Here is a 17,725-nt window from a genome sequence, read left to right as displayed (position 1 = left end):
GCATGTTTGAGTGTGAGCATGTTTGAGTGTAAGTATGCATATGTGCCACTATTTATATTGAGACCACGATAGTTAACCATCCACCACCTTTTCTGCCCAGAAGCTTTTCTCACTTGGCTCTCTGTGTCTATTAGCATTCAAGGTGGCTCCCCTCTCACCTTCTCTCACACACACACACACACACACACACACACACACACACACACACACACACACGTGCGCGCAGGGAGAGACAGACACTGTGAATGATAGAAATAAGTGCTTAACAATTCAGGACAACTTTCACAACTTAATCCCAAGCGCATAACACAGCAGACAAATGTAGTTCCCAAGGACAGCATGTGAAAAGGCCTCCAGCAGGGACTGGAAGAGAGGCAAAGCTGAAAATGTTGCTCTACTCAGAAATGGGATTCAGCCTCTTTGGAAAGAGAAGAAGAAGAAAAACCATTTTCTGTTGTTCGGCGACTCAGTCTCATGCCATGTTGGCCGTTTCTCTCCTCTCAAAACGAGATCTGTCTTGTTTGTTCTTGCTCTCCTTTATTTTCTCTCCTTTCTCGCTTTATTGAAAATTGTGCAAATCACGTCTGTCCTCTTATCTTGTTTGAACAGCAGAGGAGGCGGAAGACATTTTTGGAAGTTGCCAACACCTCTCTATCAGCTGTACCATAGCCTGAAAATGTTTAACCTGTCGTGCTCGGCAGGCTGTGTGTGTGTGTGTGTGTGTGTGTGTGTGTGAGAGACTAGATTGTTCAGATTAGAGTTTAGCTGATTCAGGCTTTAGAAGGCTGATAGCGCTGTTTTTGAAATTCCCAAGAGGCTTTTGTGCCATCTTTCAAATTTGACTATTTATATGCAAAAACTCGCCTGAGAATTAAAAACTTGTGGCTTTTTTCCTTTTCAGATTTTATTGTTGTCAGAGTCGAAAAAGCATCTGGGAAACAAAACTTAACAATAAATGTTGCATAGGAATTAATACTTACACATCAGATATTCAGGAGTTATTAAATACTAATCTGATCTTTAATTTGCAAAGTGATATATCTAGTCTCAAACACAAAGGTATGTCATTGTCTTTCCTCTTGGTGTGAGCTGTGGCTGCTCTGCATCTCTCCCCATCTTTACGTTTCTTTCCAAAGTTTGCACTCATCTTGTTCCCTCCCTGCTCTTCAGACTCTCTTTTTCTCCATGGTTACTAACTGCTCAGATGTCGTTCGCTCTAATATATTCACCCCGTTGCTGCAAACCGCCCTTCAGCAAGGCTGTCTGTGTTTTGACAAGTTTCGTACAATTCTCGCTTCAAAACCCTTAAAGATGAAGGGATGTACTAAAACAGGGGTTTTCTGGGACAGGTAAAAAAAAAAAAATCACTTCACCTCAGTGACTGTCACTCATCCGTCCCTTTACCCTCTTCTTTCCTATTCCCCTTCTTTTTTTTGTCCACATGTGCGTCACCTCTGCACCATCAGGGTGGCTATCCTTCTCCGCGCTGCTGGTTGTGAATGTGTTAATTCTTGATTAGAGTTCACGCATTTGCCTTCTCTGATTTGCTCCGTGGAGTGAGAAATCACTTTCTCAATGAGAATAATTGAACACGGGCAGGGGGGTGCCAGCTCATTACCCACAAATCACAGGGAGCAGGGGCACCTTAGTTGAAGACAATAATGATTTCAGGGAATAAAACGGGAGCCGTCAGCGTGGAGTCAAACCAGCATGGGCAGCACAGAACAAAGCAGGGAGAGGAAGACGTACACTCTTAACATCGCTTCTTAAGGTGAATTCATTTTGTTCTTATCCTCCTGCATTTTCAGTTGAATCAATTTACTTTTCTCAGAGGGGGCGAGTGTAGGCGGCTTTGGAGGGAAGTACTGAGGGGTGTGTACGAGGAACAATGGTCAATATTCAGGCACAGTGTTTCTGTTGTGAAGTAAATTACACCCAAGCCCACTCTGGTTTGCAGCCAGGGCTAAAAAAAAAAATGTCTCCCTGAAGTGGTCATTTTAAAGGTCCAATATTTATCCCATACTTTTCCTATGTTTAATTTGAAGTGTTGATCCATAAGCAGATATATTTGTGATTTTAAGTGCCAAAATCCATCTCAGTGTAGTTTTACATTCTCCTCTCTCAGGCTTCTCTCTGGAGCTCTGGCAACAAGAGGTTGGTGAGCCAATGAGAAGCGAGTCTAAGAGACTCTCTTCTCATTGGCTGAGGGTTTTCTGAGTGATCGAATAAAAAGATAGCAGATTTCAGGTAATCACTCAGAGAAACAAAATTCTGCAAGGTTGGATGTTGGGTCCTGGTGGGCGGGGCTTGGGGCGAGGTTGAAAGCTGTGACTGCTTTGTCGTGACATCACAAAGTTACAGAAGTCCTGACGGCTGGTTTTAAGACTCAGTTTCTGAATACAGGCTGTGTGCATTTCTCTGTGGACTGAGGCTTTGATGCTTTCACAGTATTAATATAGAACCTAGACCTGCTTTATAATCAAACAACACATTGACATCTACCTTTATACAATATTGGACCTTTAGGATGATCAACACTCAACTCGAAGGACAGGAGAGAAACAAAGATATTGAGCTAATGAAAATATATTCTGTGACAGCTACAGCTAAAAAAGCGAAGACTTTGGTGATTGACAGAGCCCATTTTCCCACAGTGAAGTCATTCACTCCTATTTATTTGATTTTTATTACTTTCTCACCCTCTCTTTCGCTCACTGCTGTTTTTTTTTTTTTTTTTTTTTTAATATGCCACACAGTTCCACTTTCCGCAGAGTGCCAAATGAGTCACTCTGACACAATGAGCTCCATTGTCACAATAGGCTTTTCTCACTGTTTTATAGGTCCCATTAGGGGGCCAATGCTTTTAAGTTGCTGAAGGAATGTAATAAGGCCCTGACCAACAGTAAACATCCACATCTCGGGGGCCACAGAGAAACATGAGATGGGGCTGCTTCGCCACCTCGGCCGAAGAGACCCGTTTCATTTGCATTGGCCGGAGAACAAAAGCGGTCACAGTTGGATGCGAGTGGAGAGCAATGGGGTGGCTTAATTTCACACCCAAGGAGATGGAGGAATAGAAAGCTTCTAAAGAGAGAGAGCGAGATGGAGAGGAGGAGAGAGATGGTGGAGCGCCAATCAGTCTATTTCTTTTCCCTCCATACAGAGGTAGCCATGGTAGCCAGTCTCAATGTGCCGCTAAGAGGTATTATTTGAAATCATTCAGGTAATGCTGTGCTCTTGATTCTGAACCATTTATATCTACATTTAATGAAGTAAAGTCTACAAGAACTTGTAAAGAGACATATGTGGCAACATAATGGTTGTCAAGTTACAGAAAACTTTCATGGCAAACCCTGCGGCACCGGTACGTGTCCGTCAACTGTCAACTGTTCTGGCAAATTGTCCTTGAACATTATCTGCCCCATCATTTATTGTACTTTGGAAAAGATATTCCTGTAAGTCAAGGTGAATAAAACTTCACCAAGTAAAGCGCTGATGTATGATGGGGAGTTCAGGCAGCCATCGGTGCAGTATGAAGATGAACTGACTAAGCCTTTGAATTTGCAGATAGAGCAGATAATCAGTCAAACAGAGTGTCACCTTTATTTTCCCAAAAAGTTCTATTGGTATTATCTCGCAAGGCAGCTGAAAATATAAAATAGTTTGAAATGCCTCCTGACAGGAAGCTCTGACACCACAGATTTCAGCATTGCACTTACTTACTTGTAATGTGAGTTTTGTATCTTCTCTTATTAAAGAACCTGCTGTTTGTCATCTAAATCTGAAATCTTGGATGTTGGAGCTTCTCACCAAACACATTAATTTACCACCCTGGAAGACAAATTATATCGCGCTTGACTGCATTAGCCTGCCATGAAAATGTACGGTAACTTTCATAAAGGTAACATGACGCTCCCAGTGATAGATTACCTATCTCCAGATAGTTTTAATCCTCATATTTCAGTGGAATGAATGGACACCACCTGGAATGTATAAGAACAATGAAAATTTTGAAAAAAAAAAAACTATGGTATACTTTTACAGATAAAATATGCAAAATAACAGGTAATAACTGGTGTTTCAAGGCTGGATGCCCACATTGAATTTGGAACAGCCTAGATAGCGTTAATGGTGTCATTCTAGCGAGGAGCATCCACCGTAATGGGCAGAGCCTCTCCCTGCACAGCAGTTTTCCAATGGAATCTTCTCCTCCTTATGCTGCAGGTATACAGGCCATGGGAGCTGTTGCATAGAATAGCACCCCTGCTGAGCTCCATCTCAACATCCTCTGATATTCCCACATGCGCTCATGACTTCAAGCAGAACCACGCTGACAGCATTTTCATTTTAGAAAATGGTGGAGCAGAGAAACATGAGTTGGTTTGCATGTCGGGGGTTTTATGCATGTCTTGTGTGGTTGTGGACTGCAGCTGATGTTGTTATGTGGTTGGCTGAAATGTGAAGAGACACCTTGATGTGTAAGTACGCCTGTGTGTGTGTGTGTGTGTGTGTGTGTGTGTGTGTGTGTGTGTGTGTGTGTGTGTGTGTGTGTGCGTCTCTGTGTGTCTGCACATGTACAATATTTATGTGTCGCAAATTGACTATCCGCTTCGATCCGTCTTGTTTGTTGTGACACTGATGATTTCCCCGTGCTCTTATCTCATCAGTGATTGCAATCACTTGTTGTATTTATGTAGCTGCTAAATTAGCATCAACTCTAACTAGCGCACTCCTTTGATCAATCGATATCTTGATTAATCCCTCACTGCATTCACAGCCAACGACGCGTACAAAGAAAAATGGCTTTATTATATTAAAATTACAAGGCTGTGATGAGTCTCTCCCTCCCTCCTCTTTTCTCTCTCCTTCTCCACTAAAGCACACACCCCTGTCACCCCCCCACACCCAGCCCCACCTTCCTGGGTCCGCTAGATTGCTATGGCTCTGCTGAAGTCTTTTGGGACCTCTCCTCATTACCGGCCCTCCACAGGCCCCTCATCTCCACACGGCCCTCTTCATTTAGCCCCGGCTGAGAACAAGGACTCGGCCAAATGGCTTTCTGTCTCCCCCTTATCCAAGAATTTCAGCTTCCAATTAAAATGAAATAGAAAGGGCCCCCCCCCTCCACCGCCCCTCCCCACACCTCACCCCGCACTGCTCCCACGACGCTACCGACGAACCTCCCACACTCCACCCTCCCCTCCACCTGCTCAAACAAAGCAGCAAACAAGCGCTGATCTGTGGAAGAGACCGCTCACCCCCCTGTAATAACTCGCTGCAGTGTGTACCAAAGCTTTACTTTCCACTAAATTATTCATAGTTCAACATCATTCACCCTCATTCCCTTTTCATCATTTCTCCCTTCTTCATGTTCAGTGTATCTAGGGTTTAAGGTCACAGTGTGTTAAAACATCCTATGGAGGATGAATGAGTTTCTTGAGTGAATAGCTTCTCTCAACATTTTCTCTCCCGGTGCTGCCGTTATTACTCGCTGATACATTTGCATCACAGTAAATGTTGTATTAAATAGTTCACATGACAATTTGGCAGAGCAGGGAGTGTAGTTTATTGGCAGCCGCCGTGCTACTCAATAAGTCAGTGTGATTCTGATTCCGGCTTTTAATTGCAGGGGGCCTCCTAAAATTACTGGAAAAAAAAAAAGAAAAGAAAATGTATTTAATTACAATACAGATCCGAACCATGGGTGCTCTCATTGAAATTCAAACAGCCGCTATTATTTCAACGGGGGCAACATTCGCTCACTGACCTTCACAGTTTGAAAGATGGATTAAACGTTCTGAGCAGTGGAAAGCAGACTGTCCTCCCACTTAATAAGCTCAAAATGATGATTAATCTGTGAAAAGCACCACAGAGCTCCTTTTAATGCACGGGTAAAGACCCAGGATTCAGCTGGGACCGTCCGCTCAGCGGGGCCGCGCACTCAGCCCCCAGGATTATCTGTTCAGAATCACGTCCCCACACCTAAGCCAGGTGTCTGGAATGTCATAATATCCCTTTTGAACTATGATTTTTTTTATAATGCGCCTGAAACTCTTAATCTGCTTTAAACACCCCCCTTTGAAGTGCTATTCTAATGCTAAATGCTACGCACATTCAGACTGTTTGAAAACACGTCTACTGTATTCAAACAACATTATTCACAGAGCTTGTAAGAGCAAGAAGTGCTCTGGACAAAAGCCGGTGACGATAACTCAATTCACAGTAATTCCTACCCGTTTGAACCTCCGGCTCTCTGCTACAGGAGCGGTCTGCTCCGGTTGCGGCTGTTATTGATGAGGTTTGGAAAAAGTCTTGGGCCTCTCCGTCCGCCTTGGGCCTTTGTTATTGACCTGGTGATTGATTTAAGCCCTCATAATTAGCAGGCCTAATTTAATTAAAGTGCAATTTAACGATGCAGTGGGCTAAGGCAAAGGCAGCTGTGTCATTGATAGATCAGTCCAGGCCTGATATGAAACAGGCGCTAGTAGATGATGTATTCCACACACAGCATGTCTCCCCCTGACAGAGACAGAGACGGGAGAAGAGACAAAGATTGTAGTCGAGAGACAAAGAGAGAGAATGAGAGAGACGGGCCTTTGTTTTTCCAAATGTCAGCTCACAAACAGCACTGTCCGTCTCTCACCCCCACCCCACCCCACCCCACCCCTGCACATCTCGCCGCTCCCAGTCCTGATGTGGATAAATGCAGCCTCACATATCTGATTTAATTTGCTTAACAGCATCAGGAGTCTGACTGTCCCTGTAATTTGCTTCAAGTATATTCACGTCAGAACCCAAACTGTCATGAGCCAGAAGCCACATCGCTCCAAAAACAAAACACAGAGAGACTTTGTTCATTAAAGGAAGGTGTTGGGATGAAGGAGATATATTAAATGTTGCCATTTGGGGATAAAATAAACACTACATATCATTGAGAATAGAGATATATATTATTTATTACAAAAGAAGGGGAATCTTTTTTTTATCATTTATTTCTTTGGTAAGACAAAAATGAAAAAATGCTAATGTTTTCTGTCTTAGCATCCACAAGAAATAATGTTTCCGTTCATACACAATAAAGTGAATGAAAATGCTGCATTCATGAACCATTCTGCAGAAAAACAAACTCCCTCGATTGCATGAAATAACTTTTTCACAGTGAATAAATGTTTATCACTGATGTATTGTACATGTGCATTGGCACATGTGTACCAACAATATAAAAGGAAACACGTTACAGTGTAGTACATGATCCTTGTTTCATAAAAAAAAATTGGAAATCAATTCAAAACAGGTTCTTGGTACCGAGCCCCACTCCCTCCCCACTGTCTTCACCTGGCACAGCAACACATATTTGACTCCTTCTCCTCATTATCAAAAGGAATAGTACATTTAATCTGGAATGCGAGTGCTCTCCTTTGAGCAAGGCTGGAGCCCATGGGCGCAGGGTGTGAAATATGAAAGACAACACATGTCCTCATCAGAGGACGGGCACTGCCTCGTCTTCTCTCTTTGGCAAACAAACACAGCACTGTAGTATCATGACCTCCCTCTATACCCCCCCCACCCCCCACCCCCCGTCTGTCACGCACAAGGCAAGAGATGGCAGTCACCAGGGTCACATTGCTTTGATTTTTTATTTTAATTTTTTTCCAGATCTACTGTTTCCAGTGCAACTTGGAGCTAATAGTTTGGCAGACAAATGCAACACTCACTGGAAGAAAGCCTGATACAGGAGGTAGTGCGCTGTGTGTTCTGTCTTCAAGTCCCTTCACATCAACACAATAAATCCTCATTGATGCGTATTGAAATGACCATTAGCTTACATCATCATGACCCTTAAGATCATAACAATATAGAGAAGATAAGAAAGTATGCTGAAACCATTTTTTTGCCTCTCTGCTGACAACCATTAAGAGGACTTGTGGTTAGGATGAAGGAGGTCATTTTGACCCTCCATAATGTTTCCCTGTCCCCAACACAAATGTAAATACGCGTCCAATAATCAAGTGATCGTGACATATCGGTTGTTTTAATGGCATTGGAGTCCGACAGGCTGCTGGGGAATGAAGGGGTTAAGGATGGTGGAGAGGGTGCGGCTGGGTCGTCGGGTGCAACAGTCATGTCCAATCTAATCAGAGAGGCCATTTTGGGGCCTAGTTTGACCCTAATGGCAGTTTCCTCTGAGGGGATGGATGGGGGGGGATAAAAGCCCTATTGTAACATGAAGAGTAATCCTTGTATGGTAAATTCTGACACATGTATGACCAGGTCATCCTGCACACTGGGCATGGCATCCATCAGCAGCTGGTGCAGACTGTGTCTAAAGACTGTGTCTAAAGCTTCTTTTAGCGCCTCAGATAGAAAAGTATTTGTAATTGCTTTGTGAGGTCAAAGGAACTTTAATAGGACTATTAGGAGTTATTACCTGCAGCTTGTCTTTGTATGTCAAGATGCTATGAAGTGCTGCTCAGTGTTGTCAGTTGTACAGTGTTGAGTCCAACTGCATTAACTGGAGGTAATGAGGGTAAAATTATGGCTCCTTAACCTTTTGTGAGGAAGAGGAAAAGCCTCCGCCTCTGCTGTGCTGCTGCTTTTTTTTTTTCTAAATTACCCCTCTGCTCGCTGAAAGCTAATTTTTTTTCACATGTTGCCATCGTTTGTTACCTTTGGCCTGTTTAATGTTTCCATAAGGGGCGTGCCCCACCTCGCACAATTAATGTTTCATATTTTTAGCTGCCCGACTCAGGAGGGAGAGCGGTCTTGGTAAATATTTCAACAGCCATTTTCCTAAACGCACTAGGATAAATTGCTTGTTTCCTTTACTTTAACGTGCAGCGAACACACCACATTGTTCATTTCTATATCCTGTTCTGTGGCCTCCATTGTTCTGCCCGGCACAGGCGGCTCATTGTAGGAGAGCGTGTGACATCGTCTGACAGGGAGGCCTGTTCCACACATGATGCTGTCTCGCAGATGTGGACCCTCAGCCCTGAAGGAGGGGTGGTGGCCAGTAACACACCATTTGCCGTGACCTCTGAACCTGTCCTTGTTAAGCCCTTGACGCCAAAGATGGGCTCAGGAGGGAACTCCAACCACTCCCCACTGCCGTTTCCCCAAACAGCTACATGTTGTACTTGCCCATGGCTAATGGCATGACACACACACACACACACACACACACACACACACACACACTCACGTGCTTACAGTAGGTGTCCTAAAGGACAGTGGTTGATGGAGGATGACAGCTCCTCAACACACCCTTTGCCCCAACCTTCAAGCAGTGGGTTTCTGTGTGTGTGTGTGTGTGTGTGTGTGTGTGTGTGTGTGTGTGTGTGTGTGTGTGTGTGTGTGTGTGTGTGTGTGTACAGCATTTTCCCTCCTGAGCTGACAGCTGCTACCTCCCTCCCTCCTGCTCTCCTTCTTCTTCTTCTCTCTCTCCACTCCCTGTTCTAGCCGGTCTGTCCATTTGAAGGTAACAAGACTCTGCACTTTGCAGCCATCCCTCTCTCCCATCCCTTTCTCTTCCTCTCTCACTTATATGATTCTCAATAATCTAATGCCACAGCTGTCCGATGGCCAAGTCCCTAACCCTTGCTTTTGCTTCCCTTCTTTGTCAAAGAGGCTGTTAGATTTTTGGCCACAGATCAGCGGCTCCCAGCCCTCCCTCTGAGGAGGGCGGGAAGAGAGTGGAGAGAGAAAGTGAGAGAGCAAGCGAGGAATGAGTGCCATGGAGAGCTGAAAAGCCTTGTTGCTTCACCACTCCACTGGTTACCAAGGGATCAACAGGGTGCTAAAAGCACTCAGGGGAGGAAGAAATGGATGGTTTTTAGAGAAGGGGGAAAGGCGAGATTCAAAGAGAAAAGACAGGGAGAGTGAAGGAGCACAGAGAGATGGATGTATATTTAGCCTGTGTTTCTCCTCTGCTGTCACTCACTGCTCAGCTTTGCCACAGACAATAAGGGGTTTGGCAGTGAATATAAAGGGCGATGACTTCTTCTCCCACCCCTGGCCACAAGGAGACAATGACCCCTGCAATACTGACTCGACACTCAGTCTGTTGTGAAGTCAACAGCTATCCTGAAGGACTTCACCGCTTGCAACATCAGTGTTAACAAGTCAGCGCTCGGGTTTGCGGTGGAAATTGAAGCATTGAGATATGAGAATGAAAACATTCCCGTTAGCTGCAGGAAATGTGATTTTAATATTGAGAAACACTCGCACTAACACCAGTGGTGTAAGATGGGTTTTATTTGTTTTAGTGAGACAAGATGACAATATGTTTCAGTTTAGAGGTACAACATATTAGCACATTTTTCAGGAAAACATTTCATATCCTGCCAGAACACAGTGAAATGATTCCGCTTCAATACCCAAAGTAGTTTGACTGCTCCACAGATGTCCTTGGAAGGAAAGTCAATATCTGAGCGGGGTGTGTGTGAGGCAGATCGCTGCACTTCTAGTCAAGGAGAAAACACTTTTTGTTTTTCTTTCACTCTGTTTGCAGATTTTTTTTTTTTTTTTTTCCTGCTTGTTTTAGCAGAGCAAGATTTTAACCATGAGGCTGATTTAAAGACGGTGCTCTGCAATTCTCCGAGCCCTTCTTCATCTTCCCTCTCCCGTTCCTCTTGTTCACAGCTCATTCTGGTCTCCGCTCTCCTCCTCCGTTGCCAGCTCGCTCTGATTTGCTCACTCTCTTTTCTTTAGTGACATTTTCACAGTTCCTCCTCGTTTTTTCACACCTGAATAGAAATATCACAGACATCTCACCTTGTTCTGGTGCCGCTCTGATATCTACTTTTGCCATTCTATGGTAATATTACCTGTCAAATTCACATTCTGAACCCGCTTGCACTTTGCTTTTGGCCCGTTGCAGATGATTGATCCCTTCACCTCAGCACTCTGATGGTAATAATCACAGATACAGTGGCTTCTCCTTTGTCTGTACTTGTTCTTCATTCCATCACATCACCTCCCTCTAGTTTTCCTTCCATTTAATCAGGACGATGCTTAAAGAGGAAGAGAGTTGCAGTCACTTGCCGCCTACAGGAGCAAACTAACAGAGAGGAGACTGTTGCTGGGAGCTACTGTTACTGAAGTTAATTACATGTCACTTTCAGTGATGATACACTGTGAATCAGCTTGCCTCTCTGATCACTCTGTTGTCTAATGAGCCACAGATGTCAAGCACCATCGCCTCCCTCATTTGGTCACCGAGTATGAAAATGCTCTTTTTTTATTTGCAGTGAACATATTCCTTTGGCATTCAGACCTCGCTTTCTGCCAATCCTCTGTTATAGCATATACTTATGTGGTCTTATTTAGTTTTGCTTTACCTGTCTCCTCCACCACTCGCCCTCTCGTCTTTATTTATGGATTCCCACAGGTGGTCCTGTCCTTTGTGCAGAGGATAGTATTTTTGTATTAAAAAGGATCCCGCCAACCCTCCAGAGGGGTTTTCATAAAAAGCTTTGTGAATAACATGCCCCACGAGGCGCCCAGGACCTCAGCTGACACGTAATTAAAGGTGGGGGGGGGGTGACTGGCTGACTGACTCATTTTCATATGGGACAGTTCGAGGGGGGGGAGGAGACAGGTAGGGTGAGTGGAGGTCTCCAAAGGCAGATTGCTGATGAAATTTTCATGCCCCCTTCGCACCTTATCCACCTGACTAATAAATAAATCGGGGACAGAGCCTGCCTCTGCGCCACTCCTGCGCGTCGCCACAGATATCCTGGCCTCTGAAAAGGGGTTGAATTCATTTCAGTGAAGCAACCAGAAAGGCACAAGACCTATTTGGATGTGCTTGACATTTAAGTAAAAGAGAGAGAAAGAAGAAGGTGATGGGGTGAGGGCGGGCAAATAGCGGTGGCTAACAAAGCGTTTCAGCAGACCCTCCCAAGGAGGCGATGGGCTGTCTGAATGCTGACAAGCTCACCAATACACACACACACACACACACACACACACACACACACACACACACACACACACACACACACACACACACACACACACACACAGCTACTAACTGGAGTGGAAGCCGAAGCTGAAATTTTCTTTCTCCTTTTTCAAAATGGAGGAACTGGGATGTTCAGCGAGCTTGTCACTTGTTGATGAACCTCCCGCTCTCTTTCTCTAACTCGCCCTCAACAGACGATGATGATTAGTTGAAAATGAACCCTGTGTTATTAAATATGTGTACATACAGCATGTCATCACTGCGTGGAAGTGCCCTGCTCGGTCTGTACCGTCCCCATAAAGAGAGCTCAGATAAAGATTTTGTCCCCCATTAAGGGGAGCATGAAGCCGCTGTCTCGTCCCAGAGCCTAGTTAAGTCCTCAGACGTCTGGCTTGCCTGTAAAAGCCACCGCCTCTCAGGCCCGCTGCCTAATGGCCCTGAAGGAAGATGAGTAAATGAAATGAAGAGAGTGAGAGAAACAGATGACAGCAAGCACGACCACTTCCCTTCACTCGAGACCTCATCGCATCTCTGCAAGTGCCCAGCAGCGGTGCCACGCCCCGGGCCAGACCTGATTGATTGAGCTTGAGCGATTGATCAGGGCCGCTGTGTCACTAACAGTTACTGAGGTTTTTTGGGCTGGGGAGGGATGCTCCTGCTGCAGCATCAGGACCCCAGTCTGTCCTCTACTGAAAGTCTCCTTTGATTTAGAACAGAGGTAATTGTATTAAAAGCCAGGGGAGAGATATAGGCAGGAGAGGAGGGGGTGCAGGATGCAAGCGCAGCCAAACAGAAACAAGGACAGAGGGTGTGAGCTTTTTTATAGACCTCAAACAGTTTTTTTAATGATTTATTTTCTTTTTTCTTTCTTTCTTTTTAGGAGGAGCAGGAAGAAGAGCAAAGGAAACAAGAAAGGAGGATTGAGCGGATAGAGCCAGTAGGAAGGGCCGACTCCTCATTGGAGCATTCACCGGTGTTAAGTCTAGAGTGAGTTGGCCACCCAACAACCCCCCCCTGACCACTTATATACCACACAGTCCATCTGAAAACGTTGGTTTACCCAAATTCCAAAAAAAAACAAACTTCCTCACCTACCCCCTCCTGGTAAACAGGAGTATCAGTGTTATCCATCCAAACCTCATCCAACCACAGCAATAGAATTGTGTTTGCAGTCCTCACTGCTCTGAACAATTAAATTTAAAAACCATTGCTGTGTTTTTCTGGAAACAAATAAAGCTAGAACTGTCTGTATGGCTGTATATGACCAGAGGTGAGGGAGGGAAATAACATTTTTATAATATATTCCAAAAAATACCAGAGATGGGGATATACTGTATGTGAGAATACCAGCATTAAATTACCTCAACATAATCATATCATATATCATCATCATGTGACAATGACAACACAAACCTCACATCAACACCGAGGCCTTCCTCCATCAAAATCACCACACACATCTACATATACGGTTACTTGTGTTCCTTTGTCTTCACGTCTTTATCTCCACAAATTAACCTCCTCCCCCTCCTCCTCCCTCCTTAACACATTTTCAATTAATTTGTTCTCTTTTAGCACAACAGTCTGATCTTAATCACTTAATTGGAGTCTCCATTTGGGTCCCTAATCGACCCTGAGGTCCAGCAGCCTGACTTTGAAATGGATGACTTTGTATAGGAAACACAATGCAGCACCAACAACCCCCCCCTCCATCCCCATCCCATACACCTTGTCATGTTTGACCGTGTTGTCTTTTATATCCTGCTTTTCTGCATTTTCTTGTCATTCTTGTTATTTTTTTATTCATGCATGTCGTCTCCCCCCCCCCCCCCCTTCTTTTCGGCCACATCCATCATCGTCCCGCAGAGGCATGCTCAAGCCGGTCGAGGTGTCCAATGAAGGAGGGCCCCTGGGGATCCACGTAGTGCCTTTCAGTTCGCAGGATGTCAGGTAAAAGAAAGGAGAGAAATCTGGGAATCAATGCAGCTTAGTGTACAACAATAGCTGGTTAGTTTCACCATCCAATATGTCTCCTGCAGCCTTTGTGTCGAAGCCCATGGATGTTGCTCTCTTTTTGCTTTTACGCACCATTTTACTCATTTTTTTTCTGACTTTCTCTAACTCTTTATTTTTTGTTCTTTCTTATTCATCTCTTTCTACATGTTACTCTAGGCTGTCTTTTTCATTGACTCCAATTCTTCTGGCTATCTTTTTTTATTTCTTTGAGCCTCACTGCTGAAACTACACACCAACACCCATCACTGCTCACATCCCACAGCTCAGAAGCCCCCAGTGGGAAGGAGAACAGATGAAAGTAGTTTTGCTCTTGACTGCACAGTTTTTCCAAGTCTTCTTATGCTTTTCTTTTATTCTAACCTATGTCACAGTGGTGTCCCCTCTGCCTTCAAGGTGATTCACACTGCTTCCTTTTGCCTTTTTTGAGCCAATGTCGTTGACGGGGGGACAAGAGGTGTAACACTCCCCAGTTTATGGTTTATTTCTAGAAAAAAAAAAAAAAGGAAAGAGGAAGTGGCCAGATGTAATCAAACTAAAAGCCTGTGTATAACACAGATCCCTGCTGCACGCCAAGGGACTGGCACGCCACCAAGGTGAATGTGACTGCTCAGTGCTGGAGGAGGGAGGCAGGGGACTGAGGTGAAAAGACGGGGCGAGGAGATGAAATGGGATGACGATGGCTGTCATTGAAGACTGCTGCATGTCATTTCTTTGGGACACTAATCCCATTGCTGTTTATAAGCAAGTGTCAGGAAACTATATTTAGCTCTGACCTCGTGTGATTGACTCCCTCTCAGAAGCTGTGACACTTTGAGTTATCCTGAGTCAGAGCAGGAAAATAATGATTAATGGTGAGTGGCAGCAAAGTAAATGGAGCGTTCATAAAACTTCAGTGAGCAATATTGCTTAAGTAAAGTTCAAATCCAACAATTTATTATACACACTATTGTCCTTAAGCTACTCTGTGTGCCCACAAACTCGGACTGCATCTTGTAAGATATAGCAGTGATGCTGCATGGCCAGTAAATTTCTTCTCCATCAGCTAAGGACGCCACTAATAGCTATCAGAGCCTTCAATTAACTTCAGACATGATAAGACTTAGCGTCTGGTCAGTAGGATGATGCTAATGGCCTGGCCCGGCTCTTTCCTGTGCACTAGGACAAGAAGCATTAGGCTCAGCGGGCTGTCATTAGTGTCTAGACCAGGGACGCAGGGGTCAGACAGCCAGCAAAACCAGACAGCAAACGAGGAGCTGCAGGCGCTCCAGCATCGGCTGCCTGCATTCTGCTTCGCTGCTCTGACATCAAGTTAGATCCAAGCAGGAGGGGAAGACATCTGCAGGAGAGAGCTTAGAGACTCTGTCACTCCAGCAGACAGTATCTCTCTGTCTCTCTCTTCCACACACACACTCACACAGACACACACCCGAAACGCACAGATCCTTATCTGAAAATGAACTTACACCCGTGCAACTGTGAGCAGTACGGTGTGACTCCGAGAGGTGTATTCCAACACTGTCTCCTGCTGTCTTCCTCTTTTTATTGCACACATGCAAATAGTTACTGAGCAGTGCTGATCTACCTTGAGCACTGTGTGCGCACATAAATAAACCGCACACACTCACACACAAATGCACACACAGCCTCGCAGATACATTCTCTGCTTAATGAACTTCTCATTCCATGACCAGTTTTAATTGTAAACAAACTACGGACATAATTGCTGTGCACAAATGGATCCTGATTGGATTATTATTTGATTAAAGGCAGTCGAAGAGAGCAGGTGGCCTCCCTTCAAATCCCCTCTCAGCACTGCTGCCCAGCCACAAGATGGAGTAAAGCCATCGGACAATGCCGTTCCTCGTGTTCTATAGAGAGTAGGATCCTGCAGAGCCTCATACAGTGTTTTTCTCCACAGTCTGCAGAGAATCTTCTAAACTACAAACTCCTTGTGCTTATATCTGACGCCTAATGAACTCACTGACTTTCAGCCTATGAGAATGCCATTAAGATTATGCTTCAGCTCTCCTGCTTTCCCCAAAGTAACTGATAAGTATCTACAAAAAAAAGAAACCCATCAGTGAGACGGGAAGGAATTGAGAGGGTGGCAGTGCATTACAGTCATCACAATAATGGTGCTTTTATGAAATCATCATCTTCTTCAAATCCCTAAAAGATGCCGTTTTATCCCCAATCCTCCCAACTGCTGCTTCGAATACTGATTAGGGATCAACCAAAACTCCTTTATCTCCTGTCTCTGGTCTGCTACCAGATCAGAAGTCATTAGAGTGTGTCCATGTTGTATCTGTGCGCGCGATACTTTGTTTTCGAGCTGCCAACACTTATGGAGATAAAGCACAATCATGTCCACTTCCACCCCACCCGCAATTACTCTCCGTTCAACACACTTAAGCTGACCTGGCTGCGCCATCTCAGACACTGAGAAGGAGGGGGAAAGGCCTTTTGTGATCTTTAATTTCAACTTAACGCTGAACCATTCACCCCCATGGAGCAGCTGAGATGAGTCTGCGGCGTGAGCGTGGATGTCCACATTATGCAGCCAATTAGAGCAATGTTCTGAGAGTGGCCCCTGTTTGGCTCAAATGCTAAAGAGCTCTGCAAAATCTGCCCCTTGATGTCTGCGGCAAACAGGGTCACAATTTTTAAATGTGCTGTTGTTTACGTGTCCAGCGACATGACACATAAACAACAGCACTTACTCCGCCGCTGGGAGGAAATAACAGGAAATCACCAAAAGCTCGCACCTGTCCTTGCCGCAGATAAACTGTTGATTGCAGTGTGAATTGCTGTATCTTTGGTTGGCTTCTTAATGGTTTTGGCTGTGATATATTTCATCATTTATTTTTCATTTCCCAAAAGTAAGCCTCCATACTTTTTTTTTTTTCGTCAGTTTATGCAAGGACACCAAACGTTTGCGCTCAGCCAGTCCACCTGCTTCCTCAGGCATCTGGCACCTGAGAGACGGATGGAGTTTGTAGTTCTGCTGTGCGAGCGCACATCAGATATCTTCGCATGTGTTTATCCTCAGGGCCTAACTATAGTCCCACAGAGCTCACTGATGTATTTATTTAGAGCAGGGGGAGAGGGGTGGCATATCTGAAGGTAAAGGTTGCCTTTTTTTTTTTTTTTTTGAAGGGGATTGCTGAGATGGCACTGCTGTGGAAACAGCTCGGGTATCTATTACAGCACTGCGGTGTTTCCTCAGACACCGTGAGATGATCTCTTATAGCTGCTGTTCTGGATTACCTCAGGCAAGCCGGCCCGTCATTTTCTCAGACCGGCCCACAGATAGGCAGTCGGAGCGGAGGACGGAGGGACGGACAGAGGCTTAAAATTGCGTTAGTAACGCGTTGCTTCTCCAGGCCGCAGGAGAATCCAGGTCTTTATCCAAGCTTAAAGTTAACTTTTGTTGACAGTAGAGCACGAAAGTAATAGGGATAAACTCACTTTGGAAACTTACTTACTTTCCCCAAAAAACTTTTCATGTGTCACAGCAGCTCTTTGTTGCTGGTTGATTCATATACTGTATATAGATGGATATGCAGGATACTGGGAGGTGAAAAGATGTAACCAAGTAATGATAGTGAACCACACCTATATCCTATGTCAGAATGGGCACCATGAAATCCATTTAAAGTGACAGTGATTCAGATGAGGAATTTATCTTATTACAAAAATGCAAACAATTTGAATAGTTCAAATTAAATACTTGAGCTATGATAT

The 17,725-nt window shown here is 44.6% G+C and overlaps 1 protein-coding gene across 3 annotated transcripts in view; it reads left to right on the top strand.

The window, feature by feature from the left end:
- The window catches only part of LOC130160991 (partitioning defective 3 homolog), a 343,348-nt gene that overhangs the window by 151,163 nt on the left and 174,460 nt on the right, over positions 1-17,725 (top strand). For all 3 annotated transcript variants that reach the window (XM_056363858.1, XM_056363857.1, XM_056363859.1), the window contains exons 6-7: positions 12,846-12,952; positions 13,832-13,915. In XM_056363858.1, coding sequence (XP_056219833.1) covers positions 12,846-12,952; positions 13,832-13,915 — 191 coding nt within the window. The remainder of the gene's footprint in view (positions 1-12,845; positions 12,953-13,831; positions 13,916-17,725) is intronic.

This window comes from Seriola aureovittata, chromosome 20 (genome assembly GCF_021018895.1).
Source record: "Seriola aureovittata isolate HTS-2021-v1 ecotype China chromosome 20, ASM2101889v1, whole genome shotgun sequence".
NCBI lineage: Eukaryota > Metazoa > Chordata > Actinopteri > Carangiformes > Carangidae > Seriola > Seriola aureovittata.
Note: the sequence above shows the minus strand (reverse complement) of the source record. Positions and strands in the feature narration are given on the sequence as shown.